This window comes from Salvelinus namaycush, chromosome 19, assembly GCF_016432855.1.
Source record: "Salvelinus namaycush isolate Seneca chromosome 19, SaNama_1.0, whole genome shotgun sequence".
NCBI classification, from domain to species: Eukaryota; Metazoa; Chordata; class Actinopteri; order Salmoniformes; family Salmonidae; genus Salvelinus; species Salvelinus namaycush.
In genome coordinates, this window is record NC_052325.1 from 27,778,908 (window position 1) to 27,806,566 (window position 27,659).

At 40.4% G+C, this 27,659-nt stretch overlaps 1 protein-coding gene and 1 pseudogene across 3 annotated transcripts in view; one reads left to right on the forward strand and one right to left on the reverse strand.

Annotated features, from left to right (window-relative positions):
* Positions 1–1,523: 1,523 nt before the first annotated feature.
* LOC120063895 lies at positions 1,524–4,066 on the reverse strand (annotated as a pseudogene).
* A 997-nt stretch (positions 4,067–5,063) lies between these two features.
* Positions 5,064–27,659, forward strand: part of LOC120064270 (nck-associated protein 1) — a 70,862-nt gene continuing 48,266 nt past the window's right edge. For 2 of the 3 annotated variants that reach the window (XM_039014715.1, XM_039014716.1), the window contains exons 1-12: positions 5,064–5,336; positions 14,457–14,567; positions 17,056–17,148; positions 17,237–17,293; positions 17,472–17,614; positions 17,817–17,907; positions 18,149–18,286; positions 22,299–22,347; positions 22,632–22,788; positions 22,940–22,996; positions 23,112–23,208; positions 26,534–26,640. In XM_039014715.1, the coding sequence (XP_038870643.1) occupies positions 5,217–5,336; positions 14,457–14,567; positions 17,056–17,148; positions 17,237–17,293; positions 17,472–17,614; positions 17,817–17,907; positions 18,149–18,286; positions 22,299–22,347; positions 22,632–22,788; positions 22,940–22,996; positions 23,112–23,208; positions 26,534–26,640 (1,220 nt within the window). In that variant the 5' untranslated portion in view covers positions 5,064–5,216. The remainder of the gene's footprint in view (positions 5,337–14,456; positions 14,568–17,055; positions 17,149–17,236; positions 17,294–17,471; positions 17,615–17,816; positions 17,908–18,148; positions 18,287–22,298; positions 22,348–22,631; positions 22,789–22,939; positions 22,997–23,111; positions 23,209–26,533; positions 26,641–27,659) is intronic. The other variant, XM_039014717.1, reaches the window with a different exon arrangement.

Here is a 27,659-nt window from a genome sequence, read left to right on the forward strand (position 1 = left end):
TGTATGCACCGGGGGATCGGGTCTGGCTCTCGACCCGAAACCTGCCCCTTCACCTGCCCTGCCGGAAGCTGGGTCCGCGGTTTGTGGGGCCATTTAAAGTCCTGGGGAGGTTGAACGAGGTTTGTTATAGGTTACAACTTCTCCCTGATTACCGTATTAACCCCTCATTCCATGTGTCTCTCCTCAGGCCGGTGGTGGCTGGTCCGCTCCAGCAGTCTGAGGTGCGGGAGGTTCCTCCGCCCCCTCTGAACATCGAGGGGGCCCCGGCGTATACTGTGCGAGCCATCATGGATTCAAGACGTCGGGCGAGAGGCCTTCAGTACCTCGTGGAGTGGGAGGGGTACGGTCCGGAGGAGAGATGCTGGGTGCCGGTGGAGGACATCCTGGATCCATCATTACTGCAGGAATTTCACCGCCTCCATCCGGATCGCCCTGCGCCTCGTCCTCCGGGTCGTCCCCGACACCGGTGTCGGCGCGCTGCTGGAGCCGCACGTCAAGGGGGGGTACTGTCACGACTTCGGCCGAAGTTGGTCCCTCTCCTTGTTCGGGCGGCGTTCGGCGGTCACCACCGATCCATGTTTCATTTTCGTTTTGTCTTGATCATACACACCTGGTTTTCATTCCATTAATTATGTTCCTTATTTAACCCTCTGACTTCCCTCTCTGTTTTGTGTGTTATTGTTTGTCATGTGGGCTCGTGTTGATAGTGCTTTGGAATATTGTGTTTATTCCTTGTTTGGAACTTTACTTATATTTTGAGTAAATTTGGACTATTACTCATATCTGTGTCCTGCGCCTGACTCTGCATTTTTCCATTCACCAACACCCTCACAATCTTGCCTCCAGTAGAATACATCTGTTATTCAACATCCCATAGATTTTTACAATAATATATCTAAGGATGTCCGTAATATTTCTTAAACCAAAATTAACGTTAATCAAATTAAAACTCTACATTAAACAATAATATTTTTGTATCAGTTTAGTCTAGTTTAGTTTCTTTACCTGTCACCCCACACATTTTTGGTACAAAAAAAGAAAGACTCAAAATGTATTTAAGAATTGTTGCACAGACATGGCATCGTTCATAAAGTTGAGAATTGTATATTTATACCTTTCCTATTCAAATTAGATTATTTTCAATTCCATTGTGGCCTCAAACCACCCTCAGTGGTTTATAGAAATTGATGACGGGAATGTTAACTATTGGATAACACTGGCCCCACAGTGTAAATTGACAGGGCATTGTAGGGCATTTAAAAATGACAGCTAATGAACACCTCAACATGATGGTGGGGTCCCTTGGATTAGGGGATTAGGGGCCATATTAAGATCCATAATGTCACCCAATTCCCTATATAGTGCATTACGTTTGACCAGGGCCCCAGAGCACAATACTGTATAGGGAATAGAGTGCTATTTCGGACACAGCCAAGGATCTTTATCAGAATTATCTTTTTATGAGAAACAGTGGCTGATGATGAAATGCATTACTCTGGAGCTGCAGGTGTTGCTGTTGTTGCTCATTCATAGTCCCCACCATTGGCTTGTATGCCCCATTTAGGTTTGAAACCTTTCAACTGTTCAACAAAGCCTGGGTTTGGGCATGTGGCTGGCCGGGCTGATTTTACCAAGGCAAATGCGTCATCAAAAGGCTTCCCTTCCCTGGACATCAGGTATCCAATGACAACCGAGGCGGACCTTGAGACTCCGGAATTGCAGTGAACCAACACAACTCCTTTCTGAGAGGGAAGAAGAGGGAAACAAGCCTTATGCCAGTAGAATGAAGGCATACCCAAAAGCACTTCAGCCCAGTTTGAACAAAAAAGGGAATTAATAGCTCAACTGAGGGACTTGATAATCAAAAAAACCTTTAGAAGTGTTCTGGGATTTTTTTATTTAATTTTTATGAAGCATTATGTCAGTTTAGTGCTATCTAGTCCAAAAGCATGAGACATGAGGTGCTCGGCTGCTTTAAATATTAATCCCATCCCTTCAATTCACACAGCCCCAGTAACACAAGATCAATTACATCATCCTGCACTTCATGGTAGTCTAATTGTTACGTTCTGACCTTAGTTCCTTTTTTATGTCTTTATTTTGGTTTGGTCAGGGCGTGAGTTGGGGTGGGCATTCTATGTTGTTTTTCTATGTTTTCCATTTCTGTGTTTGGCCTGGTATGGTTCTCAATCAGAGGCAGCTGTCGATCGTTGTCTCTGATTGAGAATCATACTTAGGTAGCCTGTTTTCCCCATTTTGGGTGTGGGTGATTGTTTTCTGTTTTGTGCGTGTTCCTTACAGAACTGTTTCGGTTTCGTTCTCGCGCTTTATTATTTTTGTAATATCAGTGTTCAGTTTATTTTGTTTATTAAAATGAACACTTACCACGCTGCACCTTGGTCCTCTTCTCCTTCACCAGACGAAAATCGTTACACTAATAAAATACTCTTATGCTAATCACACACAATGGCACAATTACAAGCTGTAAGGTGATATAATTATTCTCCCAGTCAGCTAAGCATCATTGATGGTTGGATTAGCCAAATTGGAGTTACCCCTGCATGGTATCACAGGCTACATAGGGAAATAAAATAGCCAGTAGCCACCAACCTCCATTCAACTGAGAGTGGAACGTTATTTCCAATAGGCCAAGTTATTGTAATCATAAACCTTTGGTGAATTTTCAGCATGTGGCAGTGTCAGGTTGTTGGGTAACCAGCACAGCATTTTGCTAAAAGGTTGTATAGCAAACATAGGGCCACTATATATATGATATTTCTACAACAGGATAAATTATGCATGGTGAAAACTCTGCCGTGTATTATTTATTACCCATTGGGGATACCTAGAGGTAGTGAGGGAGGCTTTGCATTTGCTCACTGCTGTCCAGTATCAGATATAGGCCAGGTAATAAACTTGAACAGTCAAGGAAATTACTAAAGTAAAGTTAAACAAAGTAGCTTAACGTAAAGTAAAGTAATTTGACCTATGTGCTGTACACAGTAGAGTGCTTATTAATAATAAAAGTTAGCAAGTGGAAAAAACGTGTGTCACCATTCATGATGCTTAGGAATGTTTACTGTCAGGTAAGATGAATGCAGTGAAATATAGGGTATTAAAGCATAAAAACAAAATATGAAGAAAAATAAATTTAACTGGATATTACTGCCCCCAATTAGCCTACATTAGTCTACATTAGTCTACATTAGCCTACAAGGTCGTGAGAACATTAACAACTTAATGCTTGGTCTATGAATTTTGAGCACTCTTGGAAATAGGATGTTATGTCAGTATCAGACACATCCAGAATGCTCAGTGTTTTATAAATGAACAGGTCTGGAAAGGCGTTTTCAACACCATAGGCTACATTCAATATGTGGGACACCTGAAATGGAAGAAGAATATTTATGAAACGCCAAAACAAAACAGAAGTAGACAGAAAATTATATAAACATGTCTCTATTACATAAAACCAATACCTTATATTTTTTCAGAGTTCCAAAGTCATGTGCAGCATCTTGTGAGCCTACAACAATAATTAACAATCATCAAATTGTGAACCTGTGAGGCATTTTGTAATGGAAATATAACTGAGCCTATAGAGATTTGGCAGATATGTTTATAATGACTTACTACAGTAATGATACTGTAAAAGTTTAAACTGTCTGAAGGGAAAAATACATGTGTTTACATGCAATAATCGAGTGGACTCAGAGTCTCATTGGCAACAAACTTAAAACCCCCATATCATTTATTGATACCTCTGTGTGTCTGTAGGCACCTGTCAATTGTATTATGACAGCTAAGTGTCCCCTGTCAATAACACACATCTCATCCACTCACCTAATATTAAATAAGGTTAAATAACTCCAACTTGTAAGTCCCAGCTGTTGTCCTGTACATAGCCGCATGCTGTCTCAGGCTGAGTTGTATCCTCTACAACATGAATAGTTGACCCTTTCCATGTCTCAATAATCCTCCTGCCACTCAATGTTGTCACGCGGGTGCATTGTTTTCTCAAATTGGTCTTGGAAAATGTCTTTATTTCCTGGGTAAGAGACTGCATCACATTTGTCTTCTCAAAACAAAGCAAAGAATAATTGGTATGCTACTCCCTTGGATGTACTGTGAACAGTGCCTAGCTCCTGGTTCAAATGGACTCCTGCATGTTTTCTGGACAGATTTTGTCAACCCCAATTTGAAAATTGAGAACTCCTATCAGTCAATCAACACATATGGGTCCCTGGGCTTTTTTTCTGGGCGTCACAGATGTCACTATCACATGATGCCATTCTAAAGCCTGTGTGTGTGTGTGTGTGTGTGTGTGTGTGTGTGTGTGTGTGTGTGTGTGTGTGTGTGTGTGTGTGTGTGTGTGTGTGTGTGTGTGTGTGTGTGTGTGTGTGTGTGTGTGTGTGTGTGTGTGTGTGTGTGTGTGTGTGTGTGTGTCCAATAGGCTGGTGCAGTGGTATATTATTTCAAAGTCTATTTTACATTCTGTCATCATCATTTTCCAACACAACCGAGATACCATTGAATCGAGGATTGACCTAAAGGGCTTGCCCATATGAAGTTTTACACATGAACAGTATTTATGTTTAAATAATGTATTCTACAACAGGTGGGTCAAAACAAGCATTGTGATTGGTTGAGATGAGTTTTAAAAACCAGTTTTAAAAACCGGTTTAGCAAGAGTATGTTCTTGATACCATAGCAAATGACAAATATTTAAGAAAATAATATAATAAAATGTCACACTAATGATAATGACCACCACAAGAATGCAAGGAATGCATGCTGGTCCTCTGTAGCTCAGTTGGTAGAGCATTGCAACGCCAGGATAGTGGATTCGATTCCTGGGACCTCCCATTATTAAACATGTATGCACGCATGACTCGCCCAAACAAATTGAATAATACAAATCTATAATTTAGAACTATTTTGTCGTGGGTGTAGTGTGGGTGCAGCCTACATATAAAATAGTATGTTCCGTCCCTAGCTGGTCACGTGACGTGCCTTTGGATTGCAGGAAACAGCCTCGTTTTCGTCAGATAGGACAACACCTAGTAAAAACCGAGTCTGCGACGGGAGAGAGGAGTGGGGCTTGGCGAAACCGCTCAACCCACAGAATGGGCGATTTATAACATTTTAACACTCGAGTGTCACTATTTTCACAACAAACAAATTCTACAACGATTATTTTACAAGATTCAGTAGCTATGTCGGCAACATTGTCGCGCGGCTCGCTCCAACCGGGCCAGCAGAAGCTGGCCGAGAAATTTACCATTCTGAACGACCGGGGCATCGGGATGCTCACTCGTGTCTATAATATCAAGAAGGTAAGGTACTCAGTGTAATTCTTCAGTTTCAAATTGTCACTACATTGAAGAGAAATTAAAGATCAAACCCCAAAATGATCTGTGATGTATGGCAGAAGCCTTCATTTGAAATCCAAAGGATGACGGCTAGGGCTGTAGAATTCCAGCCAAGGCCCTCCTGAAATGTGTTGCAGTATAAGTTAGCTATGTGGCTAGCCAAGCTCTGTCATCAATAGCATCAAAATGCCAAATCACTGTTTTCTGAGATTGATCTATTTCAATTTTCGTATAACAATAATAAAAACTCATGGGATATTTGAAAGATGTTGCTCACTGCCTTTGAAATAAAATAGTATCTCACTGAAATAGCCTACATGCCTAGATGTGCAATTTTGTTTTGTGATTGCTGCTAGCTAACGTTAGTTAACGTTACATAGTTTCTCGTTCACCACATTGCTAATATAATGTTCAATCAAATTAAGAATGGAATTCTGTTTTAGATTCTTGAGCTATTGTTGGTGAGATTGACATCGGAGATCAATCAATTTAATGTGAACACATAATGTGTCGGATTAGTAGATACTAGAGTAATAATATTAACACTATCTGACACACATTAGGCCTAGGCCCTAGGTCTGACAGCAGTCAGTTGTTGATATAGACCATTCTATTCAGCCATCACATCACCCAGTAGGCCTAAACACTCACTAAACACCCAGCACAAATCAACACATCATTGGGCAAATTGCACATCATGACTGTAGGATACTAACCAATGGCACGGCAGTATCTACAGTCGTTGTACATGTATTGGATATGGTTGTTATACAGTTATTGTAGAGTTGTTATTTAATGCCTGATGCATAGTAGCACATAGGTCCTGTTTTTAAAATCACACAACAAAACACATTTTTGCAGGATAGAAGGGAGAAGTACCTAACAGAAGGCACCATTTTAGAGATTATAATGATTTGTTTATTACACTTGTAAAAGTGGGGACATTATGATACAGATTCCACACTAGAACCAGTTTCCTCGAGACTAATTAAGCCTAGTCCTGGACTAAAGAAACATTAAATGAAAGTGCTTTTTAGTCCAGGACTAGACTTCATCTGTGTCTGGGAAACTGGCCCATGATGTTTAATTGACTTATTTTAAACCCCTACCGAGAAAAACATTCTTAGTAGTATTACTAGTTTAATACTATTCACTATTCATTATTACTTATTCATAGTGGGGACTGGGGAGGTGTCATAAAATGCAGATTCCATACAAGACTTTCATTCAGTGTAACAGAAAAGAGCATTCTTAGTGTATCTGTCCATATTAATGGCCTTGATACAGTCAGTCCTTTAATGAGAAGAGAGTACTGTGACTGTTTCAAATCGCAACCTATTCCTATGCTCTGGTCAAAAGAGGTGCACTGTGTAGGGAATAGGGTGCCATTTGGGGGACAGACTGGGTATCGGAGATGCTTGGACCACTTTGGGAACATGGCAGCAGATAGAAGATAGCTGGAGGCAGTCCAGCGTGTAGCTGAAAGGAGGCTGGTGGAGAATAATGCCTCTTTGCCTTGCCTGCCTGTCTGTCTGCCAGCCAATCAACCCTTGTGCTGACGGCCTACCCGGGCTAGAAGGCTTAGCCCTTAATAGGCACCACAGAATCATCTGTGTCTCTCTCTTTCTCTAAACTCTCAATTTAAGTTAGATGGTGATACAGATACATTAGCATAAAAACATTATGCAGCCCAAGTTAGATACAGGATTCAGAAGGGAAAAAAACTTTCCTCAGAACACAGGATGACTATCAAAATGACTATAAGGTACAGGATTGTCACAACACGCAAGAGCTGAGTTGTCTGCCGATTTCAAATGAAATGAAATTTTATTTGTCACATGCGCCAAATACAACTTGTGTAGACCTTACAGTGAAATGCTTACTTACAAGCCCTTAACCAACAATGCAATTTTAAGAAAATACCTCCAAAGAAGTAACAAATAAAAGTAACAAATAATTAAAGAGCAGCAGTTTTGCAGACAATCTATGAGTAATATTAGGCCTTTTACTCATACGGTTCCATTTATAAACCTCCATTTTCATGCTTCCAATAACATTTCTTGTTATTATATAGGCCTAACATTTCTTGTTATTATATAGGCCTAACATTTCTTGTTATTATATAGGCCTAACATTTCTTGTTATTATATAGGCCTAACATTTCTTGTTATTATATAGGCCTAACATTTCTTGTTATTGGGAAAATGTACTTTATTGAAACTGTGGCGGCGTTCGATGCTTGTGCATTGAACTAGCAGATCTGTTGCTTGGCAACTGGTAGGCATTGATAGCACTTATGAAGAATTTCAGATGGCTTTTTTGTTTCAGCTGTGATTGTAGCGTGCTGTGATTGTAGGCTGCGGCACAGGACTACCTCAGGAAATCAAACAGCTGTAGGCTTCTGCACATGCCTAAGGCACACAGGCCTACCTTAGTAAATCAAACAGCTGTAGGCTTCTGCACAGGCCTAAGGCACACAGGCCTACCTTAGTAAATCAAACAACTGGAGGCTTCTGCACAGGCCTAAGGCATACAGGCCTACCTTAGTAAATCAAACAGCTGTAGCCTTCTGCACAGGCCTAAGGCACACAGGCCTACCTTAGTAAATCAAACAACTGGAGGCTTCTGCACAGGCCTAAGGCATACAGGCCTACCACAGGCCTATATCATTGGCCTACTGCACACTCCTACTACTGCCACAGGTCTACCCCAGTAAAGCCCATTACTGTAGCCTACTGCACAAGTCTACTAGGACTACCTCAGTAAATCAAACTGCTTAGACTAGCAGCTTTATCAAACACAATTAATTGGAGCGTTCATCCAAAATAGAGATATTTTGTTGATACCCACTCAGCGAGTAACATGTGAATCTGAAGATTCAGTGGCCAACAATATGGGATTATGTACCAAGAACAGTTCATAGCTTAGCATTAGAATTGTTGACAGCAAAACAATGGGACCCCTGATATGACAGCTGGCTGCAAGTGGGACACCACTGTCTGGGCCAGCAGTATTTCTCATTATATTGATGTAACTTACACCAGGGGTTCTCAAAGTGGGGTCCGCAGAGTTACTGCAGGGGGTCCGCGGCCAGATCTCAATATATTTTTTTAATATATATTTTTTACATTTTTGACTTTGCATTTTTTTATGAATATTACTAACAATAACAGATTAAACACATTTTTGCCAATGGATCCGGGAATAAGTTTAGAGGGTGTAGTACAATATATTTAAATTACAATTCATGTTCTTAACCCTGGGCAACATGGGACTGGGAGGCTCAGCTGGATATTGGTATCCACAGGACTCCACCAATTATACATTTTTCAACTCAATACTTCTTGTATTCCCACCCAATTATTATAAAACATTTTTTACATAAATGCGCTGTAATTGAAGATGTAAAACTGCACCGTTTTCTCCTTGCCTTATGGTAAAATGTGTAGAATTGCAGGATATTAGCTTTGAAGCTGCAACAACAACACAATCTCTCTGACCCATGACAAAATGTGTAGAATTTTAGGAAATTAGTAAAACTCTTTGTATGCTATTTTTATCTAACTCAAGTTGTGTTCTGATTATGAAGTGGTCCCTGATAAATTTGCTATCGCATAAGTGGTCCCTGGGCCCAAAGAGTTTGAGAACCCCTGACTTACACAACCGCCTAGCTTTTCATGATAAAATATTTCTGATGATATTTCTGTCACCTCACAATAATGCTTATGTAGTGTATCAGTGTCACAGTGCAATATTTGTTTGAAAAGTGTAAGACTTGTCATAAGCATGTATGCCCCCCTTATATTGCAATGTAGCAATTTATGTGTTCAGAAAAATAGACTACTTGCTGAAACATTTACCCTTTCAAATATAGGTTTTCAAATTGATAAAAATAACCATGTTTGTGGAGAGGAGAGAGCTTCTTATGATGTCATAAATGAACGTGTATCGCATAGTGGAAACTCCTGCTGCTCTCAGGGGCAAGCCTGCTGGTTTTCACTAGCAGAAGGGACTTTTTGCAGCAGGTTAGGATAATTACCTGTGGCAGGCTAGGTGAAGTAGGTTAAGGAAAAGAGTTAGGGTTAGCTCAAATTGTCCTCGAGTCGAACATACAGTTGCGGCCAAATATATTGGCACCCTTGCACTTTTCTTAAATGTCCTATTTCAATGAATTTAAATTGAAAATAACTTTTGTTCTTCACACTGTTGTGTCTTTGGCTATGCCGGTGATGCCGGTGATATGACAGTGATATGACATGCTATTCTATAAAATCCTTTCTCCGTAATTAATATTACCTGATTGAGCTAATCATGTAAATGTAATTAACTAGAAAGTCGGGGCACCACGAAATAATATTTATAGAGCTGTTATCTTCCGAATAAACTCTTAAAGACCTAGTAATATTTTACATCAATAGCAGTCAATATTAATCGTCACCTTAATTCAGTCTCATCTGAAAGTTGTAAATTATTGGTTATCTTCACGAACCCTGGCTAACAAGTTGAATCAGCAATACAAAATTGGGTTTAATTATTTATTTACTAAATACCTAACTAATCACACAGAATTACATATACACAGAATGAATCATACCTTGATTACAAATTACATCATAAAGGAAAACGTCCCTAGTGGGCGGAACAGATATGATAGCTGGTTACACAAAGAAAAGGGGCTGGGTTTGAGTGAAAGAGCGGGAAGACTGAGGAACAAAGGGAGAAGCGATGTCTCTATCGTAAATACAGTATCTTATGCATTCTAAATTACTGCCCATTTGGTAAAGGAAAATGCAATAAATATTTACTCTGAGCTGCGCTTCGGTAGGTTGGTGGTAGATGGAAGGCCGTGTTGCCAACCGAGTCCTTTGTCCTTTGAAGAATGTCTCTGGTGGTAAATTGGATATGTTGTAGTAACGTCGTTGTGTGGTAGACGGTATACTCTGTCTGTTCTTTCCTAGCCCACGTTTGCAGCTGCTGTTGCTAACTCAACGGCTAGGAGGTATCACTTCTGTAGTGAATAAGAGTTCAAAGTTCATACCATTCGCAACCAAAGCTCACGCTGAGGTTGGCTTAGTTCTGTAGTTGACATGTTAGTCCTTTTAACGCAGACCTCACGTACTTGGAACAGGAGGTTACATTTTCGTCAAGGCTTTATATAGTGGAGGGAGAAGGGTGTGTCTTCATAGTTTTATAACCCATGTCTCTTCACAGGGGTGGGCCACTGATTGAGCAGAGCCCTAACCTTATGAAAACCCAAATCTCTCATTTGGAAGCTAAAATTACATTTAATCTCTTAACCAATAATTTTATATTCAAACATTTAAATTGAACAACAATTCCATGTGACGCCGATAACTACAATGTGCAGACTTTCCACTGTAGAGTTTGTCATCCTATCATTGATGAGAATGTCTCAGATGACAACCGAACTGACATCATATTCATCAAGTACCACCGCATATGTTCAATTGGTCGGATTACCAGAATATAGTTAATTTTCACCCACCTTCTGATGTTCCCAGAATCTCTATGTTAACCAAAGGATGTTCAAATGTCACATCAGTAGGGTAGAGAGAGGAAAAAGGGGGGAGAGGTATTTATGACTGTCATAAACCTACCCCCAGGTCAACGTCATGACAACACCTTATTGGATTTTCAACATTGCAGAACCAATTTTATTTTTGTAAACTTAAGTTTACAATTTTAATAAAAAATTGGTCAAGATACCTGCCAACAAATGCTTCTAGTAGCCATCAATGAGCTAGCTGCACCTTTCTACTGACCATTTGGCCCACTCTTCAGCAGCAAACTGCTCTAATTCTTCAATGTTTGAGGGGTGCCTCCCACCAACTGCTGTTTTCAGATCTCGCCATAGGTTTTGGATGTGATTCAGATTCAGACCACTCCAGAACAGTCCAGCATCTGTTCTTGAAACATTCCAGGGTGCTTTTTATGTGTGTTTTGGGTTGTTGTCCTGCTGAAAGACTCACAACATTCAACAGAGATTCTGGTCACTGGGTTGAACATTGGATAGCAGTACTGCAGAAAAAACACAAATCATCCATCCATATGTCAATAACCAGATCAAGACTTTATCAGTACATTGATGTAGTGAGTGCAATAGGAATTCAGTCAGCTCCTTGGTATTGTGTGTTTCAGTCCAAGTCCTGATAGACAGAGAGTCCTGATAGACGGAGAGTCCTGATAGACGGAGGGTCCTGATAGACGGAGGGTCCTGATAGACGGAGGGTCCTGATAGACGGAGGGTCCTGATAGACGGAGAGTCCTGATAGACGGAGGGTCCTGATAGACGGAGGGTCCTGATAGAGGGTGGGAAGAGGTCTCCTATAGATGCAGTAAAAGAGGTCAATGGAACTCAGTAAAAGAGGTCAATGGAACGCAGACTGAAGAGGATAGAAGAAATCTGATCTAACAAAGTGGATATTTGTCTAATCCGTCATGATTGATGTATTGTAACAGCCCCACAATGTGGTTACTAAAGTCTGATTTGGATATATTTGGCTGTTTTTGCTGCATAACATGTAGAAGTTGTTTATTTTCAGGTATAGAAGAAGTGACTGATAAATGATAACTCCTTTTTGTATTAGCTGGTAGCATAGCTGGCATACAGACATCAGTGGTGCTCGTCAAAGTTGTTTTTAACTGCAATGCAGTTGATTGGTGACGATGACATGAACATGTGTTGGGGTTGACATCCATACAAGCATTTATACTCAGATTATTACCTCAACATAGTGTGAAATAAACAATAGCCTAAATGCAGGCTAATTTTACTGGGTGGGCAATGAGAAGACTTGGGATATTTCCCCCACGTATTTCCATGGAATTTCCATTGTTTGGGTCAAGTTCCATTGATGTCTTTACCGCATCTATGAGGTCAGAGGGGGAGGGTCTCCTATGAGTACATAATCTCTACCTCAATCTATTATTCACTCTCCTATGACCATGTTAGCACTTGGGAAGCACTGTTAGCACTGGGGAAGCACTGTTATCATTGGGGAAGCACTGTTATCATTGGGGAAGCACTGTTATCATTGGGGAAGCACTGTTATCACTGGGGAAGCACTGTTATCACTGGGGAGGAGCAGTTGACACTGGGGAAGCACTGTTAGCACTGGGGAGGAGCAGTTGACACTGGGGAGGAGCAGTTGACACTGGGGAAGGGGGAAGCACTGTTAGCATGGGGGAAGCATTGTTAGCATGGGGGAAGCACTGCTAGCACTTGGGAAGCTCTGTTAGAGCTATTAGTAATAGCACAAGAGAAGAAGTGCTGCTCACTAAATTAGACCAAGTTATCTTAACTTAACCGGTCTCAGGCCAAGGTTGTGTTGGATGAAGCAGAGAAACATATTTTATTTTACTTCTTTTGATTTAGCAAATTTTTTAACAAAATATTTACAACAAAGCTAATTACTGTATGTCATTGTACTGTTAGACATGTTCTGTTATTTTTTTATGCTGTGAATTTATCTTGGAAATGAACAATGAAGTGCCTAACTGCCTATATGAGCTGAGTGAAATGATCAATATGTTGCCTTAATACTTTACGGGGTCTGTGCATGAAATGTTTCAGGCCATATTCTTTTTTGGTTCATTGGTAGATGCACTGGCTTAGCATTTTCCTTGGTTTTACTTGCATGTTTCTGTTCCTACTTGTACTAATCAAACAATACGTTATGTCCTCTCTTAAACTTAAAGCCTTAATACTCTACGGTGTTGCTACTCTAGGAGGAGTGTCCCCAGCATGGTGTGAGATAGTGATTGAACAATGCTTTGACAGGCAACACATTCATTATTGTGCACAGTGTAAAGCCAAACTATCCCTCAACAAATATCCCGGAAGTAAAACCCGAAGCCTTTTTAATGTAGCGATGCATGGTTCTATGTTTTAAACCTGACTTTACCTGTGTTTACCTGTGTTTACCTGTGTGGTTTTCTCTCTTTCTGTCAATGCTTCCCTCAGCAAGGACAAGTTTGGAAGGTTTGCTCAGCTCTTCCCTAAATCACTCCCCCTCGTTCTACCCCTCCCTGCTATCCTTACCAGCATCATGTCCAAGAATTACTTGTATACTACTCAGTACTCACAACGTTCACAATTCAACAAACAGGCCCATCCCAAAGTGCAATTGAATCGCTGGAATAATTTTATTAGGTTAAAATAGATATAATATTTTCCCGTTTATTTCTTACAAGATAGACTTTGCAACTGTTAGTTATCTCTAGCTTGTTATTAAAAAAAGGTGAGCACCTATAGTCCAACAACTAGATCATAATACATTAAAGCTTTAACCATGGTCATCTTTTTGTTTGTGAGCATCAAATTCACAGTTCCCGGACATTTGCATCACAAAAACAAAAAGTTTGTATTTTTTTAGGGATTGAAGATCAGGCAATGGGAAAAGATAGGGCCTGGTTGAATTCACTGACACTTCATTATGCAATTCAACACTACCCTGCTCTCCTCTGCAAAATGAAAGTGTTCCCTGCATGGATCCATCACATCGTATCACTAATCTTGAATCCAGTTTTGATGATATGAGAATTTGAACATACTCTTTCTCTATATGTTTGTCACTCTGCTGTTTTTTAGTTTTATTGTATTGCGAACCTCACTCTTATGTGTTATAGACTGACTGAATACTAAAACATAACTATTCCTGTTTTGTCAGGTAGCTGTGCATGCCCAGTGTCATATACCATACACCACCCTACCTCAAACATACATCTGCTAACTTTTTGTTGCTTCTAACATCTATATTGTAACACACAGTTCAACTATCTTCTCTCCCAGTAGGAGTATACCCATGCACTGCTTTCTCACTAACTGCTCTCCAACCTCCCATACAGCACTCTGTCAGTGGAAATGTATTCATACTCTATCTCAGTCTCTCTCTCTGTGTCCGTCTCTTGCTCTCTCACTCTCTCATACACTCACTCACTCAAAACGTGACCAAAATACTACCTCATCATCCTATCAGTTTTCTGCCAATGTTTTGTTGTTGTTCGTATTATTGTTGATGCTTCTTTAGCATTTGTCTGTGTTTTTGACCCTCTTCATTATAGGCATGTGGTGACCCCAAAGCCAAACCATCCTATCTAATAGACAAGAACCTGGAGTCTGCTGTCAAGTTCATTGTCAGAAAATTCCCAGCGGTTGAAACACGCAACAACAATGTAAGTCTGTCTATTGCATGTATTTTCCAGATCTATTCCATGTTATTTCAGCTCATTTGAATGCTGCTTGGTATCTATATGCAGTCCTTTACCTATTGCATTACAAGGTCTGTGCAATAATGTGCATTTATTAATTGCAATAATTGTTGTAATTAGTCATATTTTATTAATAGTATTTTACTCTTTTGAGATAAAATAGGAATTGTTAATGGAAATGAAATTCCATCTGAGATCCATCATCCTATCTCTTCACTATAGATGTATCAACCACATGTACATTTCCATAAATGTTATGGTCTGTATGACAATCTTTTTATAGCTAGCCTTTTTCAGTACAACTAATTCATTCTCACCATGTTTGTCTTTTCAATTGTTTTTACACCCGATACTTATCTATCACCATTGGCCGGCTTTCTATTTCATTTGAAATGTTTAACTGCTTCTATGGTGTAGCTGTCATGTGGTTTGCTATGTTGTACTTTTTGCTGCAGTGGTTCATGTTTTACTTGGTCTGTGTTTTTGTTTTGCATGCTTAACTTCTTGGCTTTTTTCTGGAATATTCTTTTGGTAAGTTGAAGCTCCTCAGAGTTCCTTTTTTTCTATGTTTTGCATGTCGTATTCTCTATGTAGCAGATTTTCATTTAATTTGTTGCTAATTATTCATATTTGTATTATCTTTCACACTCAAGTTTTTCAATACTGTTAGGTAACTGTTAATAGTTAGAATAAGTAACATTTATGGGCAAGAGACCAAGTGTTTGTCCCAAATAGCACCCAATTCTCATTATAGTGCACTACTTTTACCTAGAGCCCTATGAACCTTGGTCAAAAGAAGCACACTACATAGGGAATAGGGTGCCATTTGGGACGCACCCCAAAGATAACAATCCAGAAAACATGACTTCATTTTTGGCTTGTGAGAGGCTATCATTGGTTAAATAAAGCCCCCATTGTGACAGTGCTAAAAATGCAGTCATGTTATCGAAGGCGACATGCGTATTTTGGAAAGGGGTTTTTGGTTAGAGCTCTACAGTTTAGCGTTGTCAAAATGTCACCCTGACCCATTGTGTGATGTCCTTGGTAGTATTTCTCAGGATATCTAGTTATTGTAACAAATTGAGACCTCTCACTGTTCTACCAAACATGAACTACCAAACTAGAGGTCGACCGATTATGATTTTTCAACGCCGATACCGATTATTGGAGGACCAAAAAAGCCGATACCGATTAGTCGGCCGATATTTTTTACATTTATTTGTAATAATGACAATTACAACAATACTGAATGAACACTTATTTTAACTTAATATAATACATCAATAAAATCAATTTAGCCTCAAGTAAATAATGAAACCTGGTCAATTTGGTTTAAATAATGCAAAAACAAAGTGTTGGAGAAGAAAGTGCAATATGTGCTATGTAAGAAAGCTAACGTTTCAGTTCCTTGCTCAGAACATGAGAACATATGAAAGCTGGTGGTTCCTTTTAACATGAGTCTTCAATATTCCCAGGTAAGAAGTTTTAGGTTGTAGTTATTATAGGAATTATAGGACTATTTCCCTCTATAGCATTTGTATTTCATTAACCTTTGACTATTGGATGTTCTTATAGGCACTTTAGTATTGCAAGTGTAACAGTATAGCTTCCGTCCCTCTCCTCGCTCCTCCCTGGGCTCGAACCAGCAACACAACAACAACAACCACCATCGAAGCAGCGTTACCCATGCAGAGCAAGGGGAACAACTACTAGAAGGCTCAGAGCGAGTGACGTTTGAAACGCTATTAGCGCGCGCTAACTAGCTAGCCATTTCACTTCGGGTACACCAGCCTCATCTCGGGAGTTGATAGGCTTGAAGTCATAAATAGCGCAATGCTTGACGCACAACGAAGAGCTGCTGGCAAAACGCACGAAAGTGCTGTTTGAATGAATGTTTAGTGATTATGATTGATTTGTTTTTTATAAGATAAGTTTAATGCTAGCTAGCAACTTACCTTGGCTTACTGCATTCGCGTAACGTCTCCTTGTGGAGTGCAACGAGAGAGAGGCAGGTCGTTATTGCGTTGGACTAGTTAACTGTAAGGTTGCAAGATTGGATCCCCCGAGCTGACAAGGTGAAAATCTGTCGTTCTGCCCCTGAACAAGGCAGTTAACCCACCGTTCCTAGGCCGTCATTGAAAATAAGAATGTGTTCTTAACTGACTTGCCTAGTTAAATAAAGGTATATAAAAAAATAAAAAAAATAATCGGCAAATCGGCGCCCAAAAATACCGATTTCCGATTGTTATGAAAACTTGAAATCGGCCCTAATTAATCGGCCATTCCGATTAATCGGTCGACCTCTATACAATGTTTGAACTCTTATACCAGATTCCGTCAGCCTATTTGACTGTGCTCATTGTTCCATAGCATCCATACATTGAACCTTTGTGTGTCCTATGTTTAACCCTAGAGCACCTTTTTGTTACAATCATGTATTTTTCTTCTACAGCAACAGCTTGCACAACTACAAAAAGAGAAGTCTGAAATCCTTAAGAATCTAGCGTTGTATTACTTCACATTCGTAGATGTGATGGAGTTTAAGGTATGTGCAACTTAAGCATCATTCAATGTAGTGAAAATAGAGAACAGGTTTTATATATATAAATACTGTTTTCTTTCTCTGCTTCCAGGACCATGTCTGTGAGCTGCTGAACACTATCGATGCTTGCCAAGTATTCTTTGATATTGTAAGACACATTTATTTATACAATACATGTAATTACAGGATGCTTTTGATTATTCCTCCAAGATTATATCTCAAAGATGTTATGTTTTTACTTGGATTAGATAAGTACGCTGACTCTAAGGGGCGAAGTAGATTGGTCTTGATGTTGTTCCTAATTTTGTTCCCATATCTTTCTACAGACTGTAAACTTTGACCTGACCAAAAACTACCTTGACTTAGTAGTGACCTACACTAACCTAATGATGCTACTGTCTCGGATTGAAGAGAGGAAAGCTATCATTGGCCTCTACAACTATGCCCATGAAATGACACATGGATCAAGGTAAAACAATATTAATATTCAAATAAGTTAAGCTTAAAGCTTTTATACGTACAGTTCCAGTGGCATTATATTAAAATTGCATAGTATTATATGGAAAATGTAATGCATGACTAAAACACTCTTTGTATTGTTGATTCGGACTTAGAAATCCCTTAGAACTAGAAATATCAACAACATTGTTGTATGTTTGTTCCCCATCTAGTGATCGAGAGTACCCTAGGCTGGGACAGATGATCGTTGACTACGAGAACCCGCTGAAAAAGATGATGGAGGAGTTTGTTCCACATGGGAAGGTGAATATTGTCACCTATATCTCAACATGTTATGTTCTTGTCCTGAGCACTAACAATGATAACACATCTTTTGGTTACACTGTATTATAACCTGTATGCTTAAGCCATGTTTATAAATGCTTATATTGTTTTTAAATGTTTACTAATAATAAAATACATATGTGTTAATAGTTGATTAATGCTTGTTCATGAAAGTTAATATAAACTGTCCTAAAACAATCTCTCCCTCCCTCCCCTGTAGTCGTTGTCAGACGCCCTGCTCTCCCTCCAGATGGTGTACCCCAGGAGAAACCTGTCTGCTGACCAGTGGAGGAACGCCCAGCTACTCAGTCTCATCAGTGCTCCTAGCACCATGCTCAACCCAGCCCAGTCAGACACAGTGAGTTACCGTGCTCAACCCAGCACCCAGCCCAGTCAGACACAGTGAGTTACCGTGCTCAACCCAGCACCCAGCCCAGTCAGACACAGTGAGTTACCGTGCTCAACCCAGCCCAGTCAGACACAGTGAGTTACCGTGCTCAACCCAGCCCAGTCAGACACAGTGAGTTACCGTGCTCAACCCAGCCCAGTCAGACACAGTGAGTTACCGTGCTCAACCCAGCCCAGTCAGACACAGTGAGTTACCGTGCTCAACCCAGCCCAGTCAGACACAGTGAGTTACCGTGCTCAACCCAGCCCAGTCAGACACAGTGAGTTACCGTGCTCAACCCAGCACCCAGCCCAGTCAGACACAGTGGGTTACCGTGCTCAACCCAGCCCAGTCAGACACAGTGAGTTACCGTGCGCAACCCAGCCCAGTCAGACACAGTGAGTTACCGTGCGCAACCCAGCCCAGTCAGACACAGTGAGTTACCGTGCGCAACCCAGCCCAGTCAGACACAGTGAGTTACCGTGCGCAACCCAGCCCAGTCAGACACAGTGAGTTACCGTGCGCAACCCAGCACCCAGCCCAGTCAGACACAGTGAGTTACCGTGCTCAACCCAGCACCCAGCCCAGTCAGACACAGTGAGTTACCGTGCGCAACCCAGCCCAGTCAGACACAGTGAGTTACCGTGCTCAACCCAGCACCCAGCCCAGTCAGACACAGTGAGTTACCGTGCGCAACCCAGCCCAGTCAGACAGTGAGTTACCGTGCTCAACCCAGCCCAGTCAGACACAGTGAGTTACCGTGCGCAACCCAGCCCAGTCAGACACAGTGAGTTACCGTGCGCAACCCAGCCCAGTCAGACACAGTGAGTTACCGTGCGCAACCCAGCCCAGTCAGACACAGTGAGTTACCGTGCTCAACCCAGCCCAGTCAGACACAGTGAGTTACCGTGCTCAACCCAGCCCAGTCAGACACAGTGAGTTACCGTGCTCAACCCAGCCCAGTCAGACACAGTGAGTTACCGTGCTCAACCCAGCCCAGTCAGACACAGTGAGTTACCGTGCTCAACCCAGCCCAGTCAGACACAGTGAGTTACCGTGCGCAACCCGGCCCAGTCAGACACAGTGAGTTATCGTGCGCAACCCGGCCCAGTCAGACACAGTGAGTTACCGTGCTCAACCCAGCCCAGTCAGACACAGTGAGTTACCGTGCTCAACCCAGCCCAAACATTTTTTATTTTAGCTTAATGAAAAATAAAACACATATCTTAATTAGATAAGTATTCACCCCACTGAGTCAATACATGTTCGAATCACCTTTGGCAGCGATTACAGCTATGAGTCTTCTTGGGAAAGTCTCATAAGAACTTTGCACACAAGTATTGTGCAATATTTGCCCAGTATTATTTTCAAAATTCTTCAAGGTCTGTCAAGGATCATAGCTATACAATAATGTTCAAGTCTTGCCATAGATTTTCAAGCAGATTTAAGTCAAAACTGTAATTTGGCCTCTCAGGAACATTCACTGTCTTCTTGGTAAGCAACTCCAGTGTAGATTTGGCTTTGTGATGTAGATTGTCCTGCTAAAAGGTGAATTCCTCTCCCAGTGTCTGGTGTAAAGCCGGCTGAAGCAGGTTTTCCTCTAGGATTTTTTCGGGCAGTATTACTTTAGTGCCTTGTTGCATACAAGATGCATGTTTTGGAATATTTTTATTCTGTATATTTGTATTCTTCTTTTCACTGTCATTTAGGTAATTATTGTGGAATCACTACAATGTTGTTAAACCATTCTCAGTGTTCTCCCATCACAGCCTTTGAACACTGTAGCTGTTTTAAAATCACCAATGTCCTCATGATTACATCCCTGAGCAGTTTCCTTCCTGTCCTGCAGCTCAGTTCAGAAGGATGACTGTATCTTTGATGTGTCTGGGTACTTTAATACATCATCCACATAATTATTAACTTGACCATTCTTAAAGAGATATTCAATGTCTGATTTGTTATTGTTACCCATCTACCAATCACTGCCCTTCTTTGAGGCTTTTGAAACTCCCTGGTCTTTGTAGTTGAAATTCAATATTTAACTGAGGGACCTTACAGATGTACGGTCCAGAAGAAGGGGTAGTCATTCAAAAATCATGTGAACCTGTATTATTTCACACAGTGTGAGTACAAATAACTTATTTGTGTGATTTGTTAAGTCACATTTTACTTCTGAACTAATTTAGGCTTGTCAGAACAAAGGGGGTGAGTACTTGTGTAACAGCTACAGTACCAGTCAAAAGTTTGGACACACCTACTCTTTCAAGGATTTTTCTTTATTTTACTATTTTCTACATTGTAATGGTGAAGACATCAAAACTATGAAATAACACATATGGAATCATGTAGTAACCAAAAAAGTGTTAAACAAATCAAAATATATTTTAGATTTGAGATTCTTAAAAGTAGCCACCCTTTGCCTTGATGAAAGCTTTGCACATTCTTGGCATTCTCTCAACCAGCTTCATGAAGTAGTCACCTGTAATGCATTTCAATTAACAGGTGTGCCTTGTTAAAAGTTATGGGTGGAATTTCTTTCCTTCTTAATGCGTTTGAGCCAATCACTTGTGTTGTGGCAAGGTAGGGGTGGTATACAGAAGATAAGCTCAAATAAGCAAAGGGAAACAACAGTCCATCATTACTTTAGGACATGAAGGTCAGTCAATATGGAACATTTCAAGAACTTTGAAAGTTTCTTCAAGTTCAGTGGCAAAAACCATCAAGCGCTATGATGAAACTGGCTCTCATGAGGACCCACCACAGGAAAGGAAGACCCAGAGTTACCTCTGCTGCAGAGGATAAGTTCATTAGAGTTACCAGCCTCAGAAATTGCAGCCCAAATAAATGCTTCACAGAGTTCAAGTAACAGACACATCTCAACATCAACTGTTCAGAGGAGACTGCGTGAATCAGGCCTTCGTGGTCAAATTGCTGCAAAGAAACCACAGCTAAAGAACACCAACAAGAAGAGACTTGCTTGGGCCAAGAAACACGAGCAATGGACATCTGATGAGTCCAAATGTTGAGGTTTTTGGTACCAAACGCCATGTCTTTGTGAGATGCAGAGTAGGTGAACAGATGATCTCTGCATGTGTGGTTCCCACCGTGAAGCATGGAGGAGGAGGTGTGATGGTGTGGGGGGTGCTTTGCTGGTGACACTGTCTGTGATTTATTTAGAATTCAAGGCACACTTAACCAGCATGGCTACCACAGCATTCTGCAGCGATATGCCTTCCCATCTGGTTTGAGCTTAGTGGGACTATAATTTTTTTGTCAACAGGACAATGACCTAACACACCTCTAGGCTGTGTAAGGGCTATTTGACCAAGAAGGAGAGTGATGCAGTGCTCCATCAGATGACCTGGCCTCCACAATCACCCGACCTCAACCCAATTGAGATGGTTTGGGATGAGTTGGACTGCAGAGTGAAGGAAAAGCAGCCAACAAGTGCTGAACATATGTGGAAACTCCTTCAAGACTGTTGGAAAAGCATTCCTCATGAAGCTGGTTGAGAAAATGCCAAGAGTGTGCAAAGCTGTCATCGAGGCAAAGGGTGGCTACTTTGAAGAATCTCAAATATAAAATATATTTTGATTTTGTTTCACACTTTTTGTTTAGGTTATTACATGATTCCATATGTGTTTTTTTTGTTTTTTTTAAATGTCTTCACTATTTTTCTACAATGTAGAAAATAGTAAAAATAAGGGGGGAAAAACTTGAATGAGTAGGTGTGTTCAAACTTTTGACTGGTTCTGTGTATTTTAGTTATTTCATTTGTAGAATTTTCTTTTCACTTTGAAATTATGGAATATTTTGTGTGGATCAAAAATGAACATTTAATCTATTTAAATCCCTCTTTGTAATGCAACAAAATATGAAAACAGTTCAATGGTGTAGACTTTCTATAGGCACTGAGGATCTCCAATCACACCGTTTCCTGCTCACAGCCACATGCATTGACCTATGATTCTGTTTCTTCTAGATGCCCTGTGAATACTTGTCCCTGGACGCCATGGAGAAGTGGATAGTATGTAAGTGTTTGCTTGTAGAGTACAGTCTGACCTAATTGATTTGATAGGTTTATACCATTGGAGGGAATGGGGAGCATGATCATTTTTTAAATTGTAATTCATGGTTCAGGTACAGGTGTATTTAACATCAATGTACATATCTAAAAGCATAACACTTTAAAACACAGGTAAAAATATAAATCAGTCTAAATATTCGTATTCCCCACAAATACCGTATTTGTTTTGAATGTTTCACAATCTTATTTCTATGCATCTAACTCTCTGTCCTTGTGTTTGTGTGTCAGTTGGCTTCATCTTGTGTCATGGGGTCTTGAACAGCGACCAGGCAGCTCTGAGCCTGTGGAAGTTGGCTCTTCAGAGCAGCACCTGCCTCTGTCTCTTCAGAGACGAGGTGTTCCACATCCACAAGGCTGCTGAGGACCTCTTCATCAACATCCGCGGGTGAGGGATCACACATTAACAGCTTTCCTGCACTCAGATTAAGCATAGTCCTGGACTGAAAAGCATGCTCAATGAGGGACAGTTTAAGAATATACCCAGGCATTTTAAGTGTCTATGAGTAAATTAACTATTCTTCCTTTTCATTTCACAGCTACAATAAGCGTGTGAATGACATCAAAGAGTGCAAAGAACAAGCTCTGTCACATGCGTAAGTGCCCCTCAAATGTATCTCATTGACTGTTTAGGATAAAATTCAGCACAGAGATTTTAAATGGAATTTGCCACACTATCCTCTCAGAATGTGATTGTTTGTTTTGTTACAGAGGCTTGATGCACAGAGAAAGACGCAAGTTCTTGAGATCTGCCCTGAAGGAGCTGGCCACAGTCCTATCTGACCAGCCAGGATTACTGGGCCCTAAGGTACTGCACCACTGCTCTTTCATCACGGCACCATTTAGACAGTTTTGAAATCAGAAGGGGATACAGGCAGGTGGGAGAAACAGTGGGAAGGGTGGACACAGGAATTGAACCCCAGTCTCAGTTAGGGAGATTTGTATATGTGGCTTCTGCTGGGAGTGTTGCCACTCAACCACAGCTCTGCACCTGCGCTACTGCTCTCTTGTTGGACTAACACTATAGGCACTCTAGTTGTGTTAACATGATAATGCTAGTTGGACTACAGTGGAGGCTGCTGAGGGGAGGATGGCTTATAATAATGTCTGGAACTGAGTAAATGGAATGGCATCAAACACATGGAAACCATGTGTTAGATGTATTTGATATCATTCCGCTCCAGCCAATACCACGAGCCCGTCCTCCCCAATTAAGGTGCGACCACCTCCTGTGTTGGACTAACACTATACACTCGTTGTGTTAACATGATAATGCTAGTTGGACTGACACTATACACTCGTTGTGTTAACATGATAATGCTAGTTGGACTGACACTATACACTCGTTGTGTTAACATGATAATGCTAGTTGGAGTAACACTATACACTCGTTGTGTTAACATGATAATGCTAGTTGGACTGACACTATACACTCGTTGTGTTAACATGATAATGCTAGTTGGACTAACACTATACACTCGTTGTGTTAACATGATAATGCTAGTTGGAGTAACACTATACACTCGTTGTGTTAACATGATAATGCTAGTTGGACTGACACTATACACTCGTTGTGTTAACATGATAATGCTAGTTGAACTGACACTATACACTCGTTGTGTTAACATGATAATGCTAGTTGGACTGACACTATACACTCGTTGTGTTAACATGATAATGCTAGTTGGACTAACACTATACACTCGTTGTGTTAACATGATAATGCTAGTTGGACTGACACTATACACTCGTTGTGTTAACATGATAATGCTAGTTGGACTAACACTATACACTTGTTGTGTTAACATGATAATGCTAGTTGGACTAACACTATACACTCGTTGTGTTAACATGATAATGCTAGTTGGACTAACACTATACACTCGTTGTGTTAACATGATAATGCTAGTTGGAGTAACACTATACACTCGTTGTGTTAACATAATAATGCTAGTTGGACTGACACTATACACTCGTTGTGTTAACATGATAATGCTAGTTGGACTGACACTATACACTCGTTGTGTTAACATGATAATGCTAGTTGGACTAACACTATACACTCGTTGTGTTAACATGATAATGCTAGTTGGACTAACACTATACACTCGTTGTGTTAACATGATAATGCTAGTTGGAGTAACACTATACACTCGTTGTGTTAACATGATAATGCTAGTTGGACTGACACTATACACTCGTTGTGTTAACATGATAATGCTAGTTGGACTGACACTATACACTCGTTGTGTTAACATGATAATGCTAGTTGGACTGACACTATACACTCGTTGTGTTAACATGATAATGCTAGTTGGACTGACACTATACACTCGTTGTGTTAACATGATAATGCTAGTTGGAGTAACACTATACACTCGTTGTGTTAACATGATAATGCTAGTTGGACTGACACTATACACTCGTTGTGTTAACATGATAATGCTAGTTGGACTGACACTATACACTCGTTGTGTTAACATGATAATGCTAGTTGGACTGACACTATACACTCGTTGTGTTAACATAATAATGCTAGTTGGACTGACACTATACACTCGTTGTGTTAACGTGATAATGCTAGTTGGAGTAACACTATACACTCGTTGTGTTAACATGATAATGCTAGTTGGACTAACACTATACACTCGTTGTGTTAACATGATAATGCTAGTTGGAGTAACACTATACACTCGTTGTGTTAACATGATAATGCTAGTTGGACTGACACTATACACTCGTTGTGTTAACATAATAATGCTAGTTGGACTGACACTATACACTCGTTGTGTTAACATGATAATGCTAGTTGGACTGACACTATACACTCGTTGTGTTAACATGATAATGCTAGTTGGACTAACACTATACACTCGTTGTGTTAACATGATAATGCTAGTTGGACTAACACTATACACTTGTTGTGTTAACATGATAATGCTAGTTGGACTAACACTATACACTCGTTGTGTTAACATGATAATGCTAGTTGGACTGACACTATACACTCGTTGTGTTAACATGATAATGCTAGTTGGACTGACACTATACACTCGTTGTGTTAACATGATAATGCTAGTTGGACTGACACTATACACTCGTTGTGTTAACATGATAATGCTAGTTGGAGTAACACTATACACTCGTTGTGTTAACATGATAATGCTAGTTGGACTGACACTATACACTCGTTGTGTTAACATAATAATGCTAGTTGGACTGACACTATACACTCGTTGTGTTAACATGATAATGCTAGTTGGAGTAACACTATACACTCGTTGTGTTAACATGATAATGCTAGTTGGACTGACACTATACACTCGTTGTGTTAACATGATAATGCTAGTTGGACTGACACTATACACTCGTTGTGTTAACATGATAATGCTAGTTGGACTGACAATATACACTCGTTGTGTTAACATGATAATGCTAGTTGGACTGACAATATACACTCGTTGTGTTAACATGATAATGCTAGTTGGAGTAACACTATACACTCGTTGTGTTAACATGATAATGCTAGTTGGACTGACACTATACACTCGTTGTGTTAACATGATAATACTAGTTGGACTGACACTATACACTCGTTGTGTTAACATGATAATGCTAGTTGGACTGACACTATACACTCGTTGTGTTAACATGATAATGCTAGTTGGACTGACACTATACACTCGTTGTGTTAACATGATAATGCTAGTTGGACTGACACTATACACTCGTTGTGTTAACATGATAATGCTAGTTGGACTGACACTATACACTCGTTGTGTTAACATGATAATACTAGTTGGAGTAACACTATACACTCGTTGTGTTAACATGATAATGCTAGTTGGACTGACACTATACACTCGTTGTGTTAACATGATAATACTAGTTGGACTGACACTATACACTCGTTGTGTTAACATGATAATGCTAGTTGGACTGACACTATAGGCACTCTAATTGTGTTGACATGATAATGCTAGTTGGACTAACTTTAAAGGGGTCAGAGGATTGGGATTCAAATCCTGAATGACCTGTTTAGATCCAGTAGTCCTTACACTCTCTAAGTGGGCTGTCGTATCTAATTGATGGGTGATATTAACTATAAAACCTGACTCCTGTCCCCTGCCTAGGCCCTGTTTGTATTCATGGCTCTGTCGTTCGCTCGGGATGAGATCATTTGGCTGCTACGACATGCAGACAACATCCAGAAGAAGAGCACAGATGACTTTATTGACAAGTAAGACATCCTACTGACTCAACTTGTAACTATGGGGTTTCCCCTCATGAAATGTAGTGGCCCTGTGTAAAAATGCATCTCCGCGACACGTTTTTCTCTTGCTTGACTGCCATCAGGAGGCTAAAAGTGCGATGTCTCAAAGATTTTTAAATAAAATTACCCTTTAAGGAAAGCCGTGGTGTGTAGGAGTATTGAGCATGCTAATGAAGTTTAGGTCTTCTATTCTCTTATACTAAATAAAAAATAATACGCAATATGCAACAATTTCAATGATTTTACTGAGTTACAGTTCATATCAGGGAATCAGTCAATTGAAATAAATAAATTAGGCCCTAATCTATGGATTTCACATGACTGGGCAGGGGCGCAGCCATGGGTGGGGCCTGGCAGGGCATAGACCCCCACCCACTAGGGAGCCAGGCCCAGCCAATGAGAATGGAGTTTTTCCCCATTTAAAAGGGCTTTATTACAGACAGAAATACTCCTCAGTTTCATCAGCTGTCCGGGTGGCTGGTCTCAGATGATCCCTCAAGTGAAGAAGCCGTATGTGGAGGTTCCTGGGCTGGCGTGGTTACACATGGTCTGCGGTTGTGAGGCCGGTTGGAAGTACTGCCAAATTCTCTAAAACAACATTTGAGAAATTAACATTCAATTCTCTGGCAACGGCTCTGGTGGACATTCGTGCAGTCAACATGCCAATTGCACGCTCCCTCAACTTGAGACATCTGTGGCATTGTGTTCTATGACAAAACTGCACATTTTAGCGTGGCATTTTATAGTCCCCAGCACAAGGTGCACCTGGGTAATGATCATGCTGTTTAATCAGCTTCTTGATATGCCACACCTGTCAGGTGGATGGATTATTTTGGCAAAGGAGAAATGCTCACGAACAGGGATGTAAAGACATTTGTGCACAAAATTGAAGAGAAATAAGATTTGTGTATATGGAAAGTTTCTGGGATTTTTTATTTCAGCTAATCAAACATGGGACCAACACTTTACATTTTGCGTTTATGTTT